Here is a 26,772-nt window from a genome sequence, read left to right on the forward strand (position 1 = left end):
CATATGGGTTTGATTAAGTTGTTGTATTTTGCTCCACTGCTAGACTTGACTCTTTTTTGTGTGGGATCATTGTTCTGGTATAGAGCATCTGATTTTATTAATATTTCTTTGTAGTGCTCATAGTCTTGATCTGTATAGCTGCCAGGCCTTTTCCTAGTCATCAGTTCCCACAATCCAGGTGTGCCGGGATATTTAACAAAAGCACCTTTTTCTCCGAGACGAGATTCTGAATAAACAATCAGATCATCTCCCATAAAAGTTACTCTGAAATTGCCAATTCTATGTATGATGCTGCCATCAAGCTCTGTGTCAGCATATAAGCCAAACACCTCATCTTTGTTGTCTTTAGATGTGGTTAAATATTTTTGAGCAAGAAGACCCAATTCAATAGGATCCTGGGTAGCTTCAATTCTTCTAGGAGCAACAGGACTAGGTGTATGAATACTGGAAAGTGGGGTGAATGGATAATCTAATATGTTCCTAGCAGCTACGGGTACAAGCTCTGTGATCAAATTTTGATTTTGCTCTGTAACAGTTTTGATATTCTTACCTAAATTATTAATAGCATCAATGACAGGCTGTTCTGTTTGTTTGTGTTTTTCATAAATTCCACGGTTCTCTGATTTCCATCCCCTAAATCTTTTTACAAGATAATCTCTTAACTTAAGATCATCAATGATTGGTCGTTTCATGTTTATTTATATACGTCTCTACGTCTAGAAAATTGTTGATTTTATTTCTGTATTTGCCACTATTGGGTGTTCTTGTCATATCAATTGTGACAAACCCATAACTGTCCTGGCTCCAGCACCTACTGCAAAACTTGGAAAAATCATTGTAGCTCAAGTCCCCACCTACATATTCATCATGTATGTGTTTGAGGTTGGTATGATCTTGATGAAACACACATATAAAATTGCTGTTGTCTCGGATCAGTTGCTTCGGAATTTTAGAAAAAGTCTGTGCCAGGTAGAAGCAATCAATGTTTTTGTGTCGGCCCTGTGTAAAGAAATTTCTAACCTTGTTTTGATTATCCAATATAATGTCATCAAACACAACAACAGAATTATCGAGACAGTCATGAAGTGGCTTAACATCTGGTTCAAAAGTGGCAATATCCAATCCATCATATAGCTTCATCAGCTGCTGATATTTTAATTGTTCCAAGCTCTTAGAGAAGATATACAAGTGCCTGTTTTTCCAATCTAACCAGTTGGGTGCCAATAAAAAATTATCAACCATTAGTGTAGTTTTACCACAAGCAGATGGCCCAACAATAAGACACCTAATATTATCAGGCAGCAGCACTCCATTTATCTTATTCTGCTGTTCAGGTTCTGGCAGCCTTTTTATAACATCCCAGGTGCTCATATTATCACTTTGTCTGCATCGATCCAGCTGTTTTCCGGATGACCTAGCCATTTGACAAGTAACTTGTTGCCTTTTCTGCGGATTATTTTTTCTATGAGATATGTGTCAGGCTGTTTAGTTTTGCTGAGCTCTTGTTCATAAAACCTGCCTTTGAGAATTTCTCCTCGGTGATCCTTTATTATATATGTGTTAAGGGTCCCGGGTTTAACTTGAACTACTGTAAATAATTCGGTGCTCCAGTTTCTCGTAAAGCCTCTCTTGAATAAGTGCTTATATTTGCTGATTCTTACTTGATCGCCTACCCTGTATTTGGCCCTTCTTGTTGTTGGCTGGTATCTAGGATAATAAACAGTCCTGATCAATTTTTGCTCATCAGATGAAGTTACTTCAGAGGGTTTCATGTTGATTGTGGAATGGACCGAGTTGTTATATTTATGTAGAAGTTCTGGTAGGATTGTAAGCCATTTATAATTACCTTGAAGTGTAAATTGTTTATACATAAGATTTTTTAAGGTTCTGTTGAATCTCTCTACAATTGAGGCTTTGAGATCACTGTAACTCGAATAATGTTTTATTGCCTGGCTTTTAATAAATTGTTGAAACACTGAATTATAAAATTCTTTGCCATTATCTGTTTGCAAATAGCGCGGGGATCTTCCTGAATGATTGATGATTGTCCTGAAGGCTTCTGTAACACATTTTCCAGTCTTGGATTTGAGTGGCACAGCCCAGGCAAATTTTGAAAATGTATCTATTACAGTGAGTAGATACTTGTAGCCCTTGTTGATTTTGTCTAAGTTTTTCAACTGTCCAGTTGCCATTTCAATCAAGTCGCTTTGCCATAAATCATCTATGCCCTTTGTGACTACTGGGAGTCTCTTAAAATTATGTCTGGCTTGTCTGTGTAATTCATCAACAATAATTTGTCTAGACATAATATGTAAACAAGAATATTGCAACTATGGGGTGTTCAGCAGCTGAGACTGCAGGATTTTCTAAATATAATTTGTCTCCAATTTGTATTTTAAATTCCAAAGAGCCATCATCTTCAGCATAGACTGTTTCCAATGTATTGGGATCTGTAAAATCCTCCAATTCTACACTGGTAATTTTCACTTTGTTATCAGCATTTGTTATTGATAAGGTAGGGTAGTGGTGTGCCTGTGGTTGAAGCCAATATTTGATCTTGATTGGTCTCAATGTGCCCCCAACAAAAAATTGGTAATAAAATTGTGCAGGGGACAGCATATATATTTTGCCACCTGGTGTAAATGGAGAATCATATTCTTTGTTGGGGATGCTGTACAATTCAAGAATTACTGAATGTTTTGGATTCTCGATTATGCCTGTTATTTCCTTTTCTGCTGTGAGCAATCTGTTTGTTACAGATTCAAGGTGCTCATTGATGGTTCTAACAACATCATCATGGCCTGGCTTGATTTTTATGTCCACAGCAAGTTTTTTGTATTGTTGCACAATTTCTTGAAGCTGGGTAGCAAAAACAGACAGAGCATTTGCTTGATTGGATTCCATGGTTCCTAGCTGTTGCTTGATATTAGCTACAATTTGTTGCAAATTTTCAACAACTGCCAATTTTGAATTTTGAGCAGTAAGATCATGGACCTGTCTTCTGATATCCTCAAACAGGGCATGCAGTTCATTAATATGTTGATTGGTTGGTAGAGTGGCAACTGTCTGAGTGAGATGTTTGATCTCTGCCTGGATATTCTTGATATCTTCTGATTTCAATATGCGATTCACTGCCCTCTTAATATTTTTAAGTTCCTGTGATGTAGGCAGATTTGATACAGTATTTTGCAAAGATTCAAGTGCCAATTTCACATTGTTTAATTCAGAAGCATCAGCCACATTTTGCATAGCATTTTGGAGCAGGGCTATATCTGCCTGAGTGGGTGTGGATTGTTGTAAAATTTCAAGTTTTGTTTGAATATCATCAATCAAATGATGAAAATGAGATAGTTCAGATTCAGTGTTGAGGTTTTCAAGCTTTGTAATCTGTTGCTGGACACTGTGAAGAGTATCTACAATCCCAGGCAGGCGAGTTTCTTGTACATTTGCCAAATCACTTTGCACTGCTGCTATTGTACCTTCAAGATGGGTTATGGAACTTTGAATTTTTCCAAAATCTTCATATGTTTCAAGTTGCAGCTTGATGTTGGCAACACTCCGAGTTATTGCATTCAAAGCATCAGAAGATGGCAAATTGTTCATAAAATTTTCAAGTGTCTCAATTTTTCCTTTAACCTCGGCTATGGCATTGTTCAGAGGGTCCAGATTAGGTATCTCGAGTGACTGAATCTGTTCTTTTAGAGTGGAAATCACTAGATCAAAATCTTCTTGTGATTTTATGCTTTTGACAATTGTTTGGAGCTGTGTGTGGACATTATTTATCTGCTCTTCCAATTGCTGTTTCAATTGCTCGGAGTTGTTAGCCTGGGTCTTAAATTTGGCTTGAAGAGCTGCTACAGCCTCTTCCAAACTTTGAAAATTATCCAATGTCGCCAGGTCAGTATATTTCTGAAGCAAAAATTTGAGTTCAGAATCAATTTTGAGAAGAGGGTCCATGCATTGTGATTGGAAATTTGTAATTTCTAATTGAAGACTGGCATTGAGTGTGGTTTGTAAAGCTTGTAAATCACTTCTTAATTTCTTGACTCTGACATCAAGCATCAGAATCTCATCACTGTGATCTTCATGCCTTGTATGGCCAAATATATCATTAGGCATTTTGTTTTACTGGTTATTTATTATAGAGTATCTGATTCTTAATTCTATAAAAAAGGGTATAAGCTTGTCATAGGATCCAGGGACCTCAATATATAAGCAGTCACCAGCAGAAACAGTATATACAGTGCCAGAAACCATGTTTGAGTGCTTAATTCTGTAAATATTTCTCCCTACTGAAATCTTGACATCACCCTCGGGGGTTGTAATAAATTGCAATTGCCCACCTACAGGTAATTGGTAGTGATTTAAATTATTGTTAAATATGTACAATGTTTTGCCTGTTTCTTCATCATTATCTGTAAGTATGCTGTTCAGATGAATAATTAACAAGCCACTCAGTTTAGACATTACAGATTGTAAATCAGGAGAGGGTAGTGGTGTCGGCAGGTCCATAATAGCCTGTTTTTTGAACCCAAATAAGTTCATAGGCATGTTTATTTATTTCAAATCATGCTCTGGAATTGGGCATTGATTTCCATTTTTCAAATCACAATGCCCCCAAGGTAAAGTATGTGTGCCACATGACAAAATGCATCTCTTATCATCATGTGGGTCCAGGGCCACTTTTCTTACAATATTTGAAGTCAACAAGTGATCCTCACTCTGAATTCTATTTTCTGATGTTCTGATTGAACTCTGTGATTTGATGCAATTTTTGTAATCTTCAAATACAAGCTCTTTTTCAACAGTTACTCTGCCAATGCCCTTGGCCTTTTTGGCAACAGCACCACTACATGTTTCAAAACTGTACATCTTGGCTCTTAACCCAGCAAATTCCACAATAACATCACCAAGTGTCTCATCTTTTAACTTGCCAGGCACCTTTTTGTTGTGGTGTTGTTGAATTCTTGTATGTTCACTGGTATCAAAGTATTGAAACAATTCAGGCTGTGACATATCTTGATAAACATCTTCTGTTTGAATTTCAAGAATAAAACTATCCGTGTCCATGTACAATAATTTTACACGATCACCGTAAAAAGGTTTCAGCACATCATAATACAATATTAACATATGTAATTTGGACAATTCCAATATCACAGCCCCTACATAAATAGGTTTATCAAACTTGATCTTTGTTTTCATCATGTTGAAAAGTGCCATGTACTCATCATAAATTCTTCTGTAATTGAAGTTGGGCTTTGCAACCAATTTTTTGCTCCGGCTGGGGTCAGTAATTATTTTAACATCGGTATGTTTCCTGACATTTTCAATTGTTTTGCCATACACTGAATTCACCATCAATTTAAACAAGCCCTTATCAAATTCGCTCTTTGCAGATGTTCGAAGCTCCGTATTTGTATCAATGTATGGTTTCAACCATCTTGAGTGCCTGAACCTCAAGACTTTGCCAACTTTGGTCACTTGGACACCATGTTTCATCAGGAATTGGAGGTTTTTATAATATATGACATAACCCTGTTTCGGCTCCAGTGTCGTCATGAGCTTCTTCTGTTTAGAGCCAGGTGAGCACTGAACCTCGGGAATTGGGGGCAGATCAGAAAATTTGTTGTGTAAATGATCAGGAATTGTCAGATCAGTCTCTAAGAAGAGGCCATACTCACTGTCATCAAAATCCTTAAGATCTTCAATATTGAAATCTTCGACCCACTCAAGCTCTGCATATGGCAATTTATCCATCATAGCGTGACCATAGAGGTTGTTTGCATCTCCATACAGTATATAATTTGATGGCCGTGTTGGATCATAATCAGGCATGTATTTGTTATTTGCTCTGGCATATCTCTGGGAACATTGCACCATCCCCCCTCTTATACATTCCTCCATAAACAGATACTTTTCTTGATCGTGGATCAGATCCAATGGCTTTTTGGTGTTGAAAAACATTGCAGCCCATGCTAGGCCCGGGGCACTGTAAAAATACACTGGGTCCAGTCCATAATTTTGCATGGAAGATTTTCTGAATATCTGTATTATATCAGCTAAGAGGGTAACATCAAGTTTCAAATAAGCCATGTGATAATCACCAAATGTCTGGCAATTTAAATTGTCCCACATCAACTGGGCATGGTGATAATCTTCATCACTGATTCCAGATCCTCTGATTTTGCTGTAAAATGCTTCTTGTGGTGGCAGGGAACACTCATCAAATTTAGAAGAATCTGTGACATAGTCATATGGATATACACCCTTCCGCCTAATTAATTTCAGGTCCTGATTTGGAAACAATGCACGTGTGATTTTCAAGTCATCATCAGATAATTGAGAGGCCAGTGTATCCAGGCTAGCAGGTAAAAATCTGTAAGAATCAAGAAATCTTAATTGAATAGGAACACCATCAACTTTAATTATCTTGCTAATAGATATATATTTTTCATCATTTTCAGCTAAAATATTTAAATTCTGCTTCTCAAACCCCTCGTACTTGATCAGATGATGGAAATCATAATTGGATGCTCCATGGCAAAATATGGGGATAAATCTTGGTCTCTTGATCTTAATATTACAGCTATTACACAGTGCCATTAAGAATTTACCATCTGTATGAGAATGGTGTTTCACCTTGATATTTGTATCTGAAAATTCAGAATCACATACCGGGCATTTTTCTGCATTGTTGAAATCCTCAATCTGTTCCTCTGTTAAAGGCAACATAGGCTTTGATTTTAATAAGATGTTAGATGCTATGTCACGACACATATTTTCCATTCTATGTGCAAATTCTTTGATGGCATCTTCTCCCATGTATGAATCTATTTTAATAACAACACCGTCCCGTATAACCACATAACAAAAGCTGGATGGTTCATGTTGCTGGTATGGTGTACTTGATGATTCTTCTGGATCTGGGCTACAGAATGCAATAGGTTTGAGGTTCGATTCGAAATCACAGACAATATATACTGGGTGTTCCAACAGGGCTTCATACTTTTTGAATTTGCAATTTTCACCTGGATTGGGCATCACCATATGAACAGGTTTATGGTTGCCACAGTATTTCAGATGCTCTTTTAACTTGTTTTTTGCAATTTCTGCATTCTCTTCCCGAACCCCCTTCACCATTTTTTGACCATCAAATACAGTCAAACATCTTCTGCACAACTTGAATATTGTATGAGTTTTGTCTAGTTGTTTTCTGACTAAAGCTTCAAGACTGTGTATCAGAGTGTAATGATATGTGCCATCCCCTTCAATTAAGAGCAGATCAATCGGAATTGCAGATTCATCATCAAGTGTACTGATTCTGAGAGGTTCTATCAAAGAATTGCCACGTCCAGTAGAACAAATAAAAACATTAATAGATAATTGTTTGCCATTGATGTGCCTGGCCCTTTTTTCAAATTTATCAATATTCTGAACTGACATTGGATATTCTAAACCCTTCATTGCATCGTCAAAAATATGTTCATGCTGTTTGTAATAACTTATTCTCTCAGGATGCCTTGAAACTAGAAACAAAGCAGCTAATATACACCACAGAAAACATTTCTGGTCGGTATTTTCTATATTAACCACGGCTCTTCTGTTTTTAATATTGGCAGGTAAAGGCAGATAAGTGGATCCTTGTAATGGAGTGAATTCAGAAATATTAACATATAACTTGTGTGATGAACCGCATAGGCTCCATCCGGACTCTTTTGCCGCAAATTCAGAGTGTTTGATATTCAGTTGATTTATCAAGCTGCTTATTATTTTGTCTGAATTTGCATTTGAATATACCGGTACAGTTTCTGTTATGTGGGGCTGTGTAAATTTTGTGCCATTTGGTTTCTTATATTGTACAAACAATTTGAGGGATAGCTTATAAGAGCCATTTTGTGCATTAAGAATTGCCTGCAGATCAGAATTTATACTGTTCAAGAAATTCTCAATGCCGCATCTTAGCTCTGATACAAACTGGTAATCCTTAAGTTGGGCATTAAAACTGCTACGGGTAGGTTCATGGCGTGGCTGTTTTGCTGCTCTGGCATTAACAGGTGCTTCGTGCCTTCTTTTCAGACCAGATGTAGATGGTTGAGAGGGCAATGCAGAGCAAGTATCTTTATGTTTATATGTGAAATATTCCATGTTGTATTTTCTATTGCATTTGGGGCAAATTTTTGTGGGAGTTTTGTATTTGTCTGGATTACAAATTTTTTGATGCTTGGCCCAATTGGGGCTGGATATATTTTTATTGCATTGATTACAATATTTTTGATTCGGCATTTTTGTTGTTGTTTATTATATACAATTTCCTGGGTTTCAATTCAAAACTTTATACTGAATAAAAATATCAGTTGGGGTTCAGCACTGTACTTTGTGTGTGTGTATGTATATATGCGTGTATACACTTAATATTTTTTGGCTTTGGTATTTATATACAATTTCTTGGGATTCAATTCAAAACTTTATGCTGGATCAGTTGGGGTTCAGCACTGTGCTTTGTGTGTGTGTGTATGTGTGTACGTGTATTAATAGTTTTGGCTTTGGTATTTATATACAATTTCTTGGGGTTTAAATTCAAAACTCTATGCTGGATCAGTTGAGTTCAGCACTGTGCTTTGTATGTATATGTATATATGACCTTACTTGGATTATTCCGCCAAATTATATGCTTCAAGTCTCCTATACTTTGGTGGAGCAGTGGCTTCCACTGCCAATCCAGCAATGGTGAAGAATCTGCACTGTACCCTGGCTTTTATAGTTTTACAGAGCCAATAGAAACACTGTAGGGGTATATTCAGAAACATGAGCTATTCTCTAACATTTTTGCCGAAGTACTTTCTTCTGAGTGTATCCCGTTTTTCTGCTGAGCGTACATGCAATCCCGACCGCAGCGCCTCCACGCTTAGGGGAGCGGAATTGTCTGGAACTAATTTGTAAAGGATCGCTGCTCCAAATATTGATCGACACGCCGGTGCTGGGCTCGAAATAAACTGATCGCTGTGCAGAAAGTATCGATCCCACCGCTTTGGGGCCGTCATGCGCACATATTGTTCAAGTATTGATCTTATATTTTCTCGGGGCTTGATTTTATATATGAACAGATTACAACAAATAAATTGAATATAACAAATGCAAAATATCCTAGTTTCTATTCAATCCTTTTATGTGAATTGAAGAAACCAACAATTCACATATCCCCATACCGCCATATGCTTGTCCTATTATTTCACTAATAGGCAATGTTCTCGAAGAGTCCTAATAGGCAATGTTCTCGAAGAGGCCTAATAGAACAAGATACAGCGGTATGAGAAATATGTGAATTGAAAATATTTTAGTAATATACGACGTCTAAGAAAAGGAATATTCAGCTCCAAAGTACTTTGTCTAATGCTTGCTACCATTTCCCTATTACTGGCAAAAGAAGTTAAAAATGTTGACATAATGAAAAAAATGGACTTGTTCCCAAGTATTCACCGAGTTCAGGCATTTGCACATAGATGGGTCTGTTGTCACGGAGCAATTCTAGAAGAATTACATTGTTTTAATATTAGATATGTAAATTGAACCTGGTATCCAAGAACTTAAACCAGAAATAAATATGTATGTGTGTATGTGTGTGTGTGTATATATGTGTGTGTGTGTGTGTATGTGTGTGGATGGCCAGTTTTAAGTGTGGCCACAAGAGGGGCATATTTTTAACAAATTTATGGATAACAATCTCACAGAAGTGCCTTTTGTAAGTATAAACAAATCAATCTGAGAGGGTCATACTTTCTGAGGAAATTCCCGAGGGCATTTTCACAAAAATCTTAGATTAGACAAGATTCCACACTTGAACAAAAAGCTCATATGCTCATGTTAAGCTTGTTTTAAGTATAGCAAATCTGCTTGAGGAGGGGTTCATACTTTCTCGGGTTTATAGTACCGTAAATACAACTACTCGCGCGGGAGGGATTGGGGGGAAACCCGCCAGCTTGGTGTCAGAAACAAGCGACAAACACATGACGTCATCTGGCCGGCATCCAATACGAATGGTCGTTTGTATAGTTTTCTTTCCACAGGTTGATTTTCTCGCTAGATGGCCCAAAACGTTGAATAAGTTGTTACTTCTTTGCTGTTTTGAAAGAAAATTTACAAGGAAACAAGGGTTTATACTGTAGATGGCTAGGGATGCGGGGTAAAGTAAGCGATTTAAGATACTAGGACTTAGCCGATACAGGATAAAGAAATAAAGGAGAATAAGAGTCACTCAAATAAAAAATCTTCAATAAAATCATATCCAGAAGATATAAACCACTCTTTGATTGAAGAATGTTATAAATGGTCTGATAATATAGCATTATATGATAATAATATCTATTCTCTAAAAAAATTAGAGGAAAAACAACATAAAGAAAAATCGTGGGTGCCGATCGGTATGGGAAAGTATTGGTTGGAATTTGTTTGTCGATACCAGCCGACAGGGTGCAAAATCATTTAAAACTGGTGGGGGGGAGAAAGATCTTAAACTACAACCCCCTCCCCCACAAACATACATATAAATTATACGATATATATATTTATAATGTTATTAAAGTAAAAATAAATTACTAAATTAGTAATTAAAAATAGTATTATTATTAATTACACACAAAGAAATAAATTTGTTACTTTTATGCATAAATTATGAAATAGTTGAAGTGGTTTTATTATGTGTAAGTTTTTATTTAGTTTTTGCTTTATGTTAATATAAATCAATTAGATTTCATAGTTATTATTGTTTTGCATTCTTGTTTTACTTTTATTGTGCGTATTGATGTATATTTGTTAACGATCTCTTGAGAGAGAAAAAGCATTGAACATTCACAACTACACTAATTTGTGTATGTTTTTTATATTATTCTTAGTACAGTATATTTGAAATTAAAAGTAATTCCTTATCTTTTGTTTGTTGTAACAAAAACTCTCCCCCCGAGAATTTTTGGTGAGGGGGGAATTTTGAGGCTAACAAGATTTCAAACCCTGCCAGCCGATTCTTTTCTGGTGTTTTGGTCTTTCAACTCCATGCCATGCGACACTTTCGCAGTCTAATTATCCCGGAAATCATGAAAAAATTGAAGCTCATTTTATTTTGCACGTTTCATGCGAAAAAAAAAAGAATTTTGTGATAACATGTAACTTAGTATTCTGCCGTAATTCTTGAACACTTAATTCAAAAATCTTGATAAACTTATGCATAAAATTAGAGCCGACTACTCACCCACTAATATTAATCAATATTTTGAACAACTCTTAATTATTATAAATTTTCAAGCATTGGTATGGATATCGGTTGAAAGTGTTATCAGCTCAGCCCTAGTTTGTACAGAACCTTTCATGTGGGAGTGTAAGGTCGTTTTTGGGGTTATATTATAACGATGGACTGCCCAAGGGAGAGGGATTGGTAGGTGCTTTAATCTGCCCCCATCACTCCTTTGGCTCAGCATCGCGATAAAAAACTTTAAATGCTGGAAAATATACCAAAATATAGGGCAGACCAATACAAATTTAGACATAAGCCCCTACTTTATGAAATCCTGGGCAGGTCACTGTTTACAATGGTAAATCGAGCGTCTAGTGACTATAAATTGAACTTTTGTCAAAAGGTTTGGCATGTGTTAAGGGTGTGTGGATAAATCACTACAGAAATAGGTCTAATTGGATTTATTCAGGGCTGGATTTAGTGGAGGTACCTACCTTCCAAGAGATAAGTAGGTCAAAGTTTGTTTTTAAGTCGACTTTACAATCACATAGGCTCGTCGGGACTAGATCTACAATTTAACGTGACATCCAGGCCCATACCTAAGATTTTTTTGAGGGAGGGGTCAGATCCACAAATGTGTGCACGTGTGGATGTATATACATATACAATATATATATATATATATATGAATAATGTGTGTGGGGGGTAAATGACAAGAGATTACAAAGTAGTTGAAATATTTTTATTGAGTGTTAGATTTTATTTAATTCTTGCTTTTTATTAATAATGAATGATCAATAAGATTTCGCACTTATATTAGTCTTGTTTTATCCTTATTTTGTATATGATATAATAAGGTCCCTCCAGGATTTTTTGAAAGGGAGTGAATTGATCCGAAAATGTCGAACAAAGAGAAGGTCAGAAATACATCAGTTCGATTGAATTAGGTTATTTTGCGTTGCATTTCTGCCAAGTTTGTCTAATCACAATGATTAGGATGATAGATAATATGATAAAATTGATGAAGGAACACAGTCACAAAGAACACTTACGCCCAGGTGTGATGTGACCAGCAATGCTATGATAATATTACAGCTAGACCTAAACGTATAATTGCAGAGTTGCAACATTATGGTCCAATGTAACTGAGAAAAAAAATCAACTCACTGATAATACCTCCTTCCCAAGAATCAGCCACACAGTCGCTTACAGATAAAGGCTGACACATGGCGTATAGCTTAGTGCTAATTGTTTACATTCAATTCTCGAATGTATTCAAACAGTTCTGTGTTCCGCAAATTCACAATGTTTTCAAAATCCCTGTAATTTTCTTATACATACCAGCACCATTGAAGAGCTGTGATAATTCTATGTTTACAAAAATACTATATTTATAAAATAAATTATACATATTAGCAATTATTATAATAGACGGTGTTAAAGGCGGAGATACTGCGGAGCATGCATACTCGTCTGGTCCTCCTCGAACATCCGGTTACGCTTACGATGCTATGGACGTTGATATGAAAGGGCAAAGTGAAGATTCTTTTACAAGGAAATAGGTGTCAGCTGTCTAACATATGGTTGCACAGTTCAATCGGGAACAAATTTATAGAGTCACGTATCACTTCGTAGGTTTGCGAAGGACGTAGAGAGATGAAACCTGTTGATAGAAGCAGAACGAGAAACGATTGGTAACCGAAAAGGATTTTTACGACTTGCATTTTGTTACAAGCATGTTGATCGTTTATCTGCGTATTGTGTTGTGGTGAAAAGCACGCCTCTTAGTGAGGTTTCAAACCGAAGCGACACGCGACAGCAGTGGTTCGTACCGAAGTGACAAGTGACAGAGGTCCATTTAGTCTATAAATAAGCATATACCGGTCATGTGAAATCAAGTCTCAGGGGGCACAATACACGCCATTGGGAATCTGAGCGACATGTGCAGCTTGTCGTGTCGCTTCTGTTTGAAAAATTCATGATCACTGAGGATTCACTTCATTTTAAGTGGCACGGAGATTACACACCGAAGCGACAAGCAACAGCCCCTTTACTCTAAAGGAAACAATTCACCTTGCATACGAGTACAGCAGAGTGAGGCGACACGATGTACAGTACTGAGAAAACAACAGTCTAGTCCAAGCGACACGTGCATTTTCTCGTGGTGAATTGGTTCGAAAGGAAGCTTTCAGACTGTGGCGATACGTCTCTCTTGGAAACCAACATTAAAAAATTAACAACACCTTCCGAACCACAAATTGCAGGTGTCACTTGTCGCTCGGACTGGGCCATTTTATCAATACCGTGCATTGTATTGCCTCGACACGTTATTTACGCAAGTGTGACTGGTGAATGGTTTGCTTAAGATCGAATGCTTCTGTGCGAAATCCCGATATCGCTTCTCGCTTCAGTCTGAAAACTCCCTTGTTGCTTGAAGTAAATTCGTGCAAGTGAAAGTGGCATGCCATATCATAGATTTTTCCAAAATCCCTCAGGTGGAAAGGCGATGTTGAAAGCACATATATTTACTAGCATTTGTTATGTGTCATTACTTCTGCAGATTTGTTGGCAAAGATTCACTTAAGCATACTTTATAATATAATATCATCACTAGTTTTATAGAATTATCTTTCCCTCACTTTTCCATTTACAAAATAATTGAATATATCTAAATGTTCGTCGTTCGTGTACATGAGATACTTGTATGGTACGTAGTGCGCTATACAACTAGCGGCCACAAAGACACGTCATATTTTAATAATCTGCTCTGCAGTTAATCATCCGACGGATTCTAGACGTCCACTCCTTCATAGTAGAACTTTAACAAATACCTTTCTTAACTATAGTCTCACAACAGATGAAAACAAGCGCTCATTTCTTACTTCGTATGCTGGCGAATCTGCACTGGCAACAACGGGGGCTGGCCTAAACCGAAGTTCCGGGGGGACCGAGCAAGACCTCACCAATGTTTATGTTTACATTTTTAACACGGTCTATAAAGAATATGTCAACAAAAAAATGAGACATTTGAGTCTGCGATAGCCTTGCATCAATAGTTATAAAATTGAAACTACCCAATATTGCAGACTGCAGACTTCAGGAGTCTGCCTCTCTACACATCAAACATATTCATTTATGCAAGCTTTTTATAGGTATATATTTAACTTTTTCATGGTTCGAGGGGGGGGGGGGGGCATGGCCCCTCTCCTGGGTACGAGCCTGGTGAGATCCAAATTTGAATTTCAATGGTTGAGTCTTTCTCGAGTTAGCGCCAAAAGGGTGAAGCGACTAGCAGCCAAACGTGGAAACCACCTGAAAATATAACCTTTTGTTCAGGTTTCGACTGTGATAACAGGAAATGCCCTCGCAACAGTAGTGGTAAGTGATCAAAGGATCTAACCGGAATGCGGGGGGGGGGATGGATATTGCTTCCAGCTTTAAAATTTGGAGTTTGACAAATGGGCACCCCGGTCAATTTAGTTTGCACAGCAATTTTCATTAACACATATACTAAAGTGGAAATATTCTGATTAATTTGAAGTTCTCGGTGTACGAAATGAGGCATGCCAATGAAAATCATCACTTACAAAATAAATTTAATGATGCTGACTGGAGAAAACTAAAAGATTCCATTAGATCCAATCATTGTCAACTAATTTAAAACAAATTTTATATTTGTCAACAAGCCTATGCATAATCGAACTAATACTCTCTCTGATTATGCCAAAGTTTATTAATTAATATTACATTTCAAGGGTACATATTAATTAACGTATGAAGTTAAAAAACAGAAAAGTATTTAAGAGTTAAATTATCGGGATCAGGGCATCGACTTTCAAAAAACGAATTTACCAAGCCGCAGGCTGACCAAGGTTGAGGGTGCAGTAGGGGTGCACTGGATGATTTTTTTTAGAGGAGGGGGAGTTGGGATAGAACTACACGAGATTTCTCTTTAAATCCCATCAATTTGGACAGGAATAAATTGTCATTTCTCAATTGTCTGGAAATTTTTAGGACCAGAAATGTCAAAAATTTCCTGACACTGTGAAATCCTTGAGTGATTGTTTCTGCAGTTCTGGAGTTGTTGTTGAGTTGGTGTTTTAAGGCCACTTTATGCACAGTAAGGGTAATTGGACTGGACCTACAGTATAAAGTGTGCCTCCACCAGGTATCGAACCCGGGACCCCTTGATTACACAGCAGCGATGTGCAGTTCTGGAATAACAACTGCCATTTCAAAACAGTTTCATACACTTAAAGTGCAGAAAACATTGAGAATAACCAATGTTAAGCACAATTATTTGAAATTTCATGACTTTGGGATACTGAAAAGTCAGGAAATCATTTCCTAAAGTTAGAAGGGGGTAATCCAAAAAAATTTGAAATTTAAAGGGGATGGAACCCTCGAAGTAAGGCCGCCTCCTCCTGCAGACATTCGAGGGTATGCTCTTAAGTCCTGGTGTCTTTAAATAAACCAGAACGTCAGTTACTTGAATTTGATCAGTTCCCCAGCCTCTTTATTTTCATATTTATTTATTTATTTATTATACAAATACATATAATATTCAAACACACAGAACATATACAGGGTGTTTCCAGGCTGATGATACAAACTTTCAGGGATGATGGAGAAGGGCACATGCATCAATTTGAGATAAAGCACCCTGGTCGAGAAATGACTTAGTCGAAAGTTATAGGGAAAATCGGTGTATGAAGATGTAATACTTTTATTATCTGCACAAGTTTCACAAGCTGCTACATTCACAACAGTTGTTCAAAGTGGCGTCCCCCAGCTTCGCTGCAGGCATGACATCCTCGCACAAAGTTCTGGCGTACCCATTGGAACAACCCCGGGGTCTTTCGAACAATGCCACAGGCAGCGAGAATTCTTGATTCCATACTCCCAGACAGGGTCCATACACAAAACAACATGAAGGCACCAGTCCTTATCTTAGAACATTTCATTTCAGGGATTCCTGAGTGTGGAATCTCCTGACAGGTGATTGACAGGTACCTGGTAAAAGTCTGGCCTTATCAATACCTCCACTAATTGACCTAGACAGATTCCTGGACTTCTTTCTTCATTTTTTTCCTTCTTCCTTTCTCTCATCCTTTCCACTATCTCTAGCACTTCTTTCCATTCTTTGTTAATTTTCAGCCACCCATTCCAGTTCATTATTTCTTCTTCTCCTTTTTTCTCTATTTCCTTGGCTTCTTTCCACTTCCTCACTATTCCTCTCTTCTCCTGCCCTATCCTCCTCCCATTCTATGTCGTGTCCCATTTCTCTTGTGTGCTTGATTATAGCATTTTTCTCCCTCTTTTATCTTATGTCATCCTTATGTTGCTTCAACCTGTCCTTCAGTCTCTTTTTTGTTTCCCTTATGTATACACTCTTACATTCCTTGCACTGAACCTCATATATTATCCCTTCCTCTTCCACCTCTCTGCTTTCTTCCTTCCTCTGCGGCCTCCATTTCTGTACGTTTTTATGCCCGCCTTTCTAAGTACTTTACTTATCGTCTCTGTGGCTTTCCCCATACTCCTTATATCAAACCATCTCTTTTTCTTTCTCTTCCCCCTCTCCTGTTTCCTTATCTTCTTTCATCCTTCTTCTTCTGTTTACATCAAGTCTGTCTTCCTTTTTGTACCCATTTTAGGCTCTCTATTTTGTTCTCCTTTTCTTCTTCTTTCGTGCATATTTTCTTGATTCTGTCGTCCATATTCTTTATAAAATTTTCTTTTTGTCCCCTCACTCACATCACATCTTTTGTGACAGAAGACTCAAGCTGCACACTTTTTCTGATGCCATCTCAATCTCCTTTCCTCTCTCCCTTTTCATCATTATATCTAGGAAACTTATCTTCTCTTCTGTTTCAAGTTCCAGTAATACCCCTTGAGCTTCATCTTCAATTTCTTTGACAAAAATGTACAGCTGCCTTCTTGTTCCCCTCCATATGCCGAAACAATCGTCTACATATATGCAGAACAGAATTATCTTTTCTTCTCCCATTCTGCTAACACTCGGCTCAAGCTAGAGCCTATATTTAAGCCTTCACTCATCTTCTTTATGGTATCCCCCACTCTGCAGTAACCATTATCCCAAACAATTTGCAGTGCTTTCACTACGCGTTCACCATCCAATTCTCCTATTATTTCTTATCCCATCTGCTTCCTAACAATTTTCACTATGTGTCCCCTCTTGATGGTTGGGAACATGCTATTTACATATAGGCCAAACATTGTCGTCATGTCCCCACTCACCTCCAGTCCTTTTATAAGTTCCACCACCTGCTCACTGTTCTTCACTGCTCTGCTTTCTTGCTCTTTCACTAACACTCCACTTATCTACTTTATCTTCTTCTCCAAGGGTTCCAAAACATTGTTTCCACAATCCATTACTGGCCTCAATTTTATCTCCTCTTTTTGTATCTTTGGAAAGCCTTTCAAACTGGATAGTCTTCCCGCCTCTTTTATGCACTTTTTAAATCCTCTCCTCCCACAGTCTTTTTATTATCTTCTCTCTAATATTTAAACCACAAATCTTCTTATAGCTGTCCCCTTTGAGACCTTCATACTTCATCTCTAACAATTATTTTTCCATCACCACAATCGCTCCTCCCTTAATTGCCTGCTCCACCCCAATATTATTTCTCACCATGATTTTCTTCATGCCTTCCCTTTCTTTCTGACAAAAATTATCTAATATTCTCTGCTTTTCCATTTCTTTCTTCAATATAGCTGCCGTCTTCCTTCGAATCTTGTCCCTTTCTGCCTCTCTTTTATCTGGAGCACTGCTTCCTCAATGTGACATATAACTTCTTCATAGTCCACATTTCTCTCCTTCACTTTGAAACTTCGGCCTAGTTTCAAAAAGGCTTCCTCTTCTTCTGATATTTCTACCATCCGGATTATCACCACCCTTCTTCTTCTGTCCTCCTCCTCTTCCCATTCTCTTCTTTCCACTTTCCATCCTCATCTCTTTCCTTTCTCCTTCATCTTTATTCTTATCTTCTCTGTAAACTTTTCCTGCCAGCTTCTCATTTCTTGGAACGTATATTCCCTAGTAAATATGGAGAGCCCATCTTCTATGGAATCCTCTATTCTTGTCAGCTTCTCCTTTAATCTTTATATCTCCGTTCTTCTCGCTCTTATTTCATTCCATATCAGTTCTCTTTCCATTTCTTGCACAAGATTCTTCCATCTCCTGGTGTGGCAATTCACTCCCTTCTTATTTATCTTCAATCCTTTTGGCATTGTTCCCCTCTCCAAACATTCTATCAAAAATCGTTCTTGCTCCTGCTTGTGTACTTCCTTCCTCTTCGAGTCCTTCCAGTCGTTGATTTTCCTTTTTAGCTTCGGAAAATATCCAATGGTAACACTGTTAAGCCTTGTTTCCATGTTAATAAAACATTAAGGCAAACTTTTATAGTATAAAAATATACATAAAAACGTAACGTTTCCACCCTCTAACAGGGTCTTCTTCAGATGAAACTTCACAACAAATAAATGAAAGTTACAAAACACCATCTTATATATACACTCCCAGACAGGGTCCAAACACAAAACAACATGAAGGCACCAGTCCTTATATTAGAACATTTCATTTCAGGAATTCCTGAGTGTGGAATCCCTGACAGGTAATTGACACTAACTGACAGGTACCTGGTGAGAGTCTGGCCTTATCAATACCTCCACTAATGGACCTAGACAGATTCCTTATCTCCTGGACTCCTTCCTTCCTCTCTTCTTTCTTCATTTTTTTCCTCCTTCCTTTCTCTCATCCTTTCCAATCTTTCTAGCACTCCTTTCCATTCTTTGTTAATTTTCAGCATCCCATTCCAGTTCATTATTTCTTCTCCTTTTTTCTCTATTTCCTTGGCTTCTATCCACTTCCTCTCTTCTCCCTCCCTATCCTCCTCGCTTTCTCCCATTCTATGTCATTTCCCGTTTCTCTTGTGTGCTTCATTATAGCATTTTTCTCTTTCTTTAATCTTACGTCATCCTTATGTTGCTTCAACCTGTCTTTCAGCCTCATGTTCCCGAGCATCAAGAGGGGACACACAGTTAAAATTGTTAGGAAGAAGATGGGATAAGAAATAATAGGAGAATGGGATGGTGAACGCGTAGTGAAAGCACTGCAAACTGTTTGGAATAATGGTTACTGCAGAGTGGGGGATAAGATAATGAAAATGAGTGAAAGGCTCTAGCTTAAGCCGAGTGTTAACAGAATTGGTGATGAACGAATGGGAGAAGAAAGTGATGGGAAAAGGAGGGGAAAAGATAATTCTGTTCTGCATATATGTAGACGATTGTTTCGACATATGGAGGGGAACAAGAAGGCAGCTGTACATTTTTGTCAAAGAAATTGAAGATTAAGCACAAGGGATATTACTGGAACTTGAAACAGAAGAGTAAGAGAAGATAAGTTTCCTAGATATCTAGCCTGGAAATAGCCCAGCATGGTAGTAATGCTAGTTCTAAAAACGTCCACCTTTCTTACCACATGAGTGTGGAAGCAGGAATTGGAAATGAATTTCTATTATTTCCACACAGCCTTTACCAGGTAGTTACATGTCTTCAAGAAGTTTGGGCACAACTTTGATCTTGTCAATCATCAGCTTCCCAGGAAAGGGGGGTGTTTGTTCAGTAGTTCTCCAAAAAACACTCCTTGCGGAACTTCTTCCAATCTGCCACAAGGAAGGGTGAACGAAGTTTTGAAAAGGACAAATACTGATCTTGGCCTTGGTTCTAGTTACTCAAAAAGACAATGGTATCTGAAGGTATCGGTGGGAAAATTTCAACCTATACTTAACGATACTGATACCACTCGTATAAGCAGGTACCGATACATTGTCATCGACTCAGCCCTAGAAAAAAGCAATAACAATCAATAGAGTAACAAAGAATGAAAGAAATTAAGGCATAATACTCACCGATGATATCTGCCGATATTATCAGTGGAGACTTCGTTTACTATAAAGTCCACCACTTTCAAATTATTCTTCACACTTGCTGGGTATTTTGGTTCCCTGCCTAATGTAATAAAGGTAACGTAACTGCCAACAAAGCCAACAATAAAGCACATGGCACCGGTGAAGATCAGACTTGATACATAGTGATGTGGCCACGAAGATTGCGGTCTGGAAAGAGGAAAAATGAGATATGTAATAACAATTATACACACTGTAATTAAATAAAGAGACAGTATAATGTATTTATATGCCGGCCTCAGTCCCAGCGAATCCTATTCATTCAATCACCTGAGGTCAAAAAACCACAGTTGTTGTTGTAGGTTTTCATGATCAGGTTATGCTAGTCATACATAGCTCCCCAATTTCCTTACGATGGTGGGTGGCCATCAGTTCCACACACACGCGGAAATCTCAGGAGAAAAGTTGTTACGCTTCACCTAGGAGACTCGAACCTGCACACGTTCCATAACCGGAGTCCAAAGCATGACGCCTTAGACCGCATGGCCACGGTATGGGACAGTTTGTGCGTAGTGATGTGTCAAATGCTGTAAGTATACATCTACAGATATTGTCCATTTGTAACTTACACATAGATTACTCACATTCTTGAGAGTGAGAGAAGTGGCAGAAAATTAATACACTAAAAGGAAGTACTGTACTCACTTATTGGCGAAACTGGTTTTAAGATATTATACAGGGTGTGCAAAAATTATTGGTCGATTTTTTAAGGCCATATTTTCACCAATAGTGAACAGAAATACAAAATATTACCACCTTTTGAAAGAGGAACATTTGCCATTTCATGCAAATCTTAAATGCATTCATGTGTGGCACGTCAGATGTCCAGGCGGTACTTCCATTCTAGCAAAACCTTCTCAAGCATGTCTTGTGTTATGTTTTTGATGGTGATCTCGATTCACCTTCGCAATTCTGGCAGTATCTGGGGAAGTGGAGGAACATAAACATTGTCTTTGTTGAAACCCCACGGGTAGAAATCGCACACTGAGTCTTATCGAAAATGTCACGTAAGACATGATTTAGGTGGTTTGGCTAGAATGGAAGTACCACCTGGACATCTGTCATGTCACACATTGAGCGAACACCAATGCATTTAAGGTCTGCGTGAAATGTTAAATGGTTGTAGTATCATGTATCTCTGTTCACTATTGTTGAAAACGTGGTCTTAAAAAATTGACTAATAATTTTTGAACATGCTGTATATAGAAATTTCAGGGGAAATTCCAGGCTCAGCCAGGACTCGAATGCAGGTATCTGCCAAACTGTGCCAATGCTCTACCAACTGAACTGTTGAGCCAGCCCAGGTTCTGCCTGATATTTCGATCTTGCCGTTTTACCCTGTGTCAATGTTACTGCAATGGGAACTGTTGTTGCCTTTGAAACACTATTGACATGGCAGTTGCACTGATCGTTTCTGATTTTTTTTTAAATAAGCATTATTATTATCCAAAAATATGTTGAACCTTTTCCTTGCCTATCTGTAATTTTGTGACAACCATATTTTATAGTAAAAATATGTAATTTTACCTACAAGCACTGCTGTATCCTGCTAACACTTAGCAAAAATAAATTTCTCAAAAAAGGCTGATAGCATCAAACGTAACCTTCCTAACAAACTTATGTGCATTATTTTCACAATTACAACTATAAAAATGTCTACGTTCTTAGGTTAGGAGGTCAGATTTAGGGCTGTTAGAAACCCATTTTCACAATGTGTTAACAGCTGGATGTGCCTCTCACTTGATGAATTTGGCACCTTTTTCACATTAAAAAATACTCTGATGTTGTAGAGAAGGGGAAGGAAGATTTACAAATACTAAAATCAAGAACCTAACTCACATAACCTAATCAAAATAAATAAAATACTAGAAATCCTAAACTACTTGTGAAAACATTTAGCAGTCAGAAGTTGAGAAAAAACAGACTTCAAATAGCTGAAGCTTTTGAGCATTAGAAACTGTGCAATTTAGTTTTCAGGCCAACTTTATCCAAAACAAATAATTTCTAGGTCCCAAAAAACACTAGGATTGCATTCCGGGATGATCAAAGATAGTTCAACATTGAATCCCGGTGTTCCAAACACTTTCTCCATCTTATAACACAACCTGTACAAGTGGAAGTCAAGTTTCAAAGAGTTTTCACACTTACCTATATTTCATCTTTGCTAATACGCTTTCCAGTGGGTCATCCAAATCTGACACCTGGTCAGAGTCATCCACATCATCACCCAGTGGAGCACCTTGAAGCTTCATCAACGGGACGGCAGACATTGCATCACAGTTATTTGTGGAATGGCTTCTAGAAGTACTCCAGGATGATTCCTTCATCTCTTAACACATAATTGTGGTCTCACTGGGGAGAACTGAAATAAAATTTACCACGTTACAAGGTTTGACTTTTGAAACTATTGCACAAGAAATCTACTTAAGGCTTGGCATACCTAAGCTAAAAGAGACAGATGTATGGAGTGAGTGTGTGTGTTTCATGACATGTGGGCTATGACAAAATCTTCGCAAACAGTCTTATCACAATTCCATATATTTAAAATAGGAATATAACTTTATTCCTATAAGCATCCTATGACAAAAAAGTTGTATTCAATGATATATTATATTTCCATTATTACACAAACTTATAATATGTAATGGGTGTGTGATTTTCAAGAAATTGAATATCTGAGTTTTAATGTGAATTAGCAAAATGCTTTCTACAGAAATGCCTACAGGCTAAAATACCTTGAATATTAGCAACTATCACATTTCAACAGGAGAATACATATCACTCATAATCAACCCTTAATCCGAACCATCGGTCTGACAGACCCCCTGAAAATTCCATCGGGCTAGTGTGGCAACACTGTTGGGCTCTCCACCCTGAAACTCCCATTAACTTCCCCTTACAATGTTTACCTCTGAACGAGCCAAACCGAATCAATGACTTATCGAGTACCGATCGGCACAGTAGCTTTTTTGTGAGGATATGGGGTCTGTGAGACCAGGTAGCTCAGGTTACGTTGGAATCGCCACGGTCCGTAATACTGCGTGGTTCGAGTTATGTACATTTGTGGAGAGTGCTTGATTTTGTTTATTTCATAGTATTTTTGTGAACAGTGTCCCCATGATCCAAGAAAGAAAACGAGCCATTTTCCGAGTCACAGATCTATGACGATTTCGAAGAACCTGTTAGGGAGGGAACTATTAGAAAACAATGAGTCTGAACTCGAGGATGACGGTATTCAAATTGTTGATTCTGAGATAATCGACAACACTGACGCTGATCCCGTTTCTTCTCTTCAGTTGCAGGATGGTGGAGATTCCGGAACAAGTAGTGACAATGATGAAAACGAATTCTGGATGACAGTGAAGTTTCTTGTTGTGTCGTCACCTGTTCTCTGCCAGAGCCAACTTCACCTGACGTGTCACACGCCCCTCGGCCAGCTCTGCAGTTTTAGTTTGGCAGTGCGAGAGGCAACCCATACACATGGAGAACGCCAAAACATGGCCACACTCCTCAAAATAACATCTGATCTTACTGAGCTAAGGGATCTTCTTCTAATTATTTTGTACTCCTCATTTTTTTAAATCTGCTCATGAAAATATGCTTTGCATGTTCTCAAAGAAGGCTGCAGGGAGACCAATTTTTACTGTGTTCTAAATAAACAATAAATATTCCGGTAACTGTTTGATATGGGGAAAATGCATTTCTTCAATTTTACAGAAGAAAATATTTCCGGAAATGAGTTTCTGTTGCATTTTCAAAATCCTTGCAGGTATTTTCTTTCATCGTTGAATCTATTGGACCGGGAATTGATGTATTTTTGAAGAGAAATATATCTCCGACGCACAATTGCCGTTGCTTTTACTTGCTTCTGTTGTGTATGTTTGATGACGTAACCCCCTGTCAGTGTTTCCAACCACGCCGTTGTTTTGCAAGAAGATGAAAAAACCAAATACAACCCCAAATTTTAACTATGTTTGCCTAACCTAACCTTCCGTGATTTTTTTCTGGGGCTATGCGTGAATGGTTTTTGGGGCTATCCATGAATGGTTTGTGGTGCATTTTTCAGTTAAGAAGGTTGGAAACACTGCATACCCACTGATGATCCACAACGTGCCAAGCTGTGCCTGCCATATTGTGTCTTACGAAAGCGAAAAAAGGAAAAACAATAAATACTCGTAATGTGAAAAAATGAAATTATTTTCGTGAGAAAAGTAAAATCCCACCTTAAAGAATGTTTGGCAATGCATAATAGGTAAATACCAATGTCAAACAAACAAACAAGACGAAATGAACGAATGAAAGGTGTTTTCCCCATACCAAAAAGGTAATAATAATCGTTCGGATTACGCACAAAACAATCATGGTTCGGGTTAAGGGTTAAAGGGCGTGATTACTGTCATCAGGTGGTGAGAGTAGCAGGTTGAGCCATTTTCACCAGTTTCTTTTTATATTAAGTACTTATGCTAATATATTTGACATACTGGCAATGTTTTTTTTTACATTAAATCACTCACACTATTCACAAAGTATAATGTGGAAAAATAAAGGCTAGACTGCACAATCGACCCTTGTGTTTTATCGTTTGAAAGTAAAAAAAAATATTGTGCACTAATAGTACATATTTAACACTTTGAATTGCCACTGTGCATTTCTAAATTTGAAGTTACATTTCTATGAAATAAAAAAAAATACTACATTACTTGCCTTGAACCTAATCCATGTTGTAAACACACAATATTGCCAGGTCGAACTTTGGTTTTCAACGTGAATATATATGCGAATTTCCACTAGGATTAACCTTTTTTTAAATCATATTTTCACTCATATTTTTATTCAAAGGGACTCTATAGAAAAAGGTGGGAAGCCGGAGCGTAGCAGAGGGCAGGCGGGGCCGTGGTAGCTGTAGGTCAATTACCCCAGGGGTGGAGCTCGGAATCAGGGGGCAATTAATACTACTTTTTTCCCCACTTCCAATTGTTTTAATTTAATCACTTTAAATTTTACATTTCTGGAATCCTTGATTCATACCCTTTCCAACGATGTACCATACATATTTCTATAAAGAATGGTCGATTCGACATCCTTACCAAAATATCCGTCACATACCTATAACTTCTGAGTATAGTCAATATTTGACATTCGTACTTACCTATCTGCTTCATGGAACATTCCGTGAATGGTTTTTGGGGCTATCCATCCCGGAATCGGTGCGAAATTTAAACAAAAAAATTATTTTCGTTTGAAATTTTTGACTCAAATTTGCCACCGATTCCGGACCCCGCCCCTGGCCTCCGATCCGGCTCCCCGGCTTTTTCTATAGACTCCCTGTTAAAGGTATGTTAGAAATTGGCTGGAGTCACCTGCCCCCAAATGAGCCCCAAACTTTTAAATGTGAAGAAATCAGTTTCCAGGATACGGAAAACTTACCTGAATTTCACACAAAACACCTTCCCTATGTTAGACAATACTACAGGAACTTATTACGGTAAGTAGTTTCTTCTGTACAAATGAAGAAATCTGTCCGACGGATAGTAAACAAGTACAAGAAAAAGTACAAGGTATCTATATGAAATCTGCCTTCAGCAAGCAAGCAGGAAGAAATGAGAACACCAACAAATAAATCGAACTCGGGTACGAAATTGTCACAATTGCACGAAAGTCCGAATGAAATGTTGGGATCACACTGAAAAATGTATTTTAAATATGAATGTGTAAGGATCAAAATAATTTGACGGTCCAAGTGCTAACCACTTACATTCAGAAGCTTATATTTTATACTTCAGGAAATCTCTGTATTTTCTCAAATTTCAGTTCGAAAGAAGGAATCATTACATTTTAGGCAGAAAGGGGAAAAATTAGCTGCTTATTTTTCTCTCTCATTACAAACAACATTGCTTAGTAATAAATTTACAATTATGAATTTAACATTATTTACCAATTTTCGGTGCCATCACAAAGCAGAGAAACGAGGAATGTTGCAAAATAAGTAATACTACACTTAAAAATTTAAAACAAGTTCGTCGCACATATGTTAGCAGACGCACGGAAATTTGACGGGAAGTGTCCATGAAAACAAACACGAATCGTGAAGGTTCATTATGTAATTTGTCCCACGCCGTACGTTTTTAAGTTCTCTCGCTGGTGAATTCTTCGGTCGCCCCGCTTCAGTTCAGTGAATTTATATTATTTATTTGCAAAACACTTGGTAATTTATTTTTGTATTTATCGGTTTTCTTTACACAAAGACAACAGTATCCAACAGTACTCCATATACCCAGGAATAGCGGCGCGCACTACACTTGTCTAGGGGGTTGGTGCGGCCGAGGCATCTATCCCCAAACGTAGTGTTTACAGTCCGTGGCGGCGATTAGAGGGATGGTTAGTAGTTGCCCCACTTTTGGTCTTCTAATGTTACGTAGAGAAAGTAAACTTTCCTTGCCTCCACCCCCCCCCCCTTTAACTTTCGACATGGTTTATGCTGCTTTGCGAGAAATCGAAATATTATGTTATCCTCACTGGCCGATGAAAAACATTCTGGGAAATTGCAAATTTTCG

At 37.8% G+C, this 26,772-nt stretch overlaps 1 protein-coding gene across 1 annotated transcript in view; it reads right to left on the reverse strand.

The window, feature by feature from the left end:
• The window catches only part of LOC146000285 (N-acetylated-alpha-linked acidic dipeptidase 2-like), a 149,717-nt gene extending 123,429 nt beyond the window's left edge, over nt 1-26,288 (reverse strand). Inside the window, exons 1-3 of the mRNA XM_083137774.1 lie at nt 26,153-26,288; nt 22,366-22,579; nt 20,161-20,367 (exon numbers count right to left, since the gene is read on the reverse strand). Coding sequence (XP_082993900.1) covers nt 20,161-20,367; nt 22,366-22,544 — 386 coding nt within the window. The 5' untranslated portion in view covers nt 22,545-22,579; nt 26,153-26,288. The remainder of the gene's footprint in view (nt 1-20,160; nt 20,368-22,365; nt 22,580-26,152) is intronic.
• Nucleotides 26,289-26,772: the final 484 nt, after the last annotated feature.

Source organism: Lepisma saccharinum, chromosome 16, assembly GCF_977018435.1.
Source record: "Lepisma saccharinum chromosome 16, izLepSacc3.1, whole genome shotgun sequence".
Taxonomy (NCBI): Eukaryota; Metazoa; Arthropoda; class Insecta; order Zygentoma; family Lepismatidae; genus Lepisma; species Lepisma saccharinum.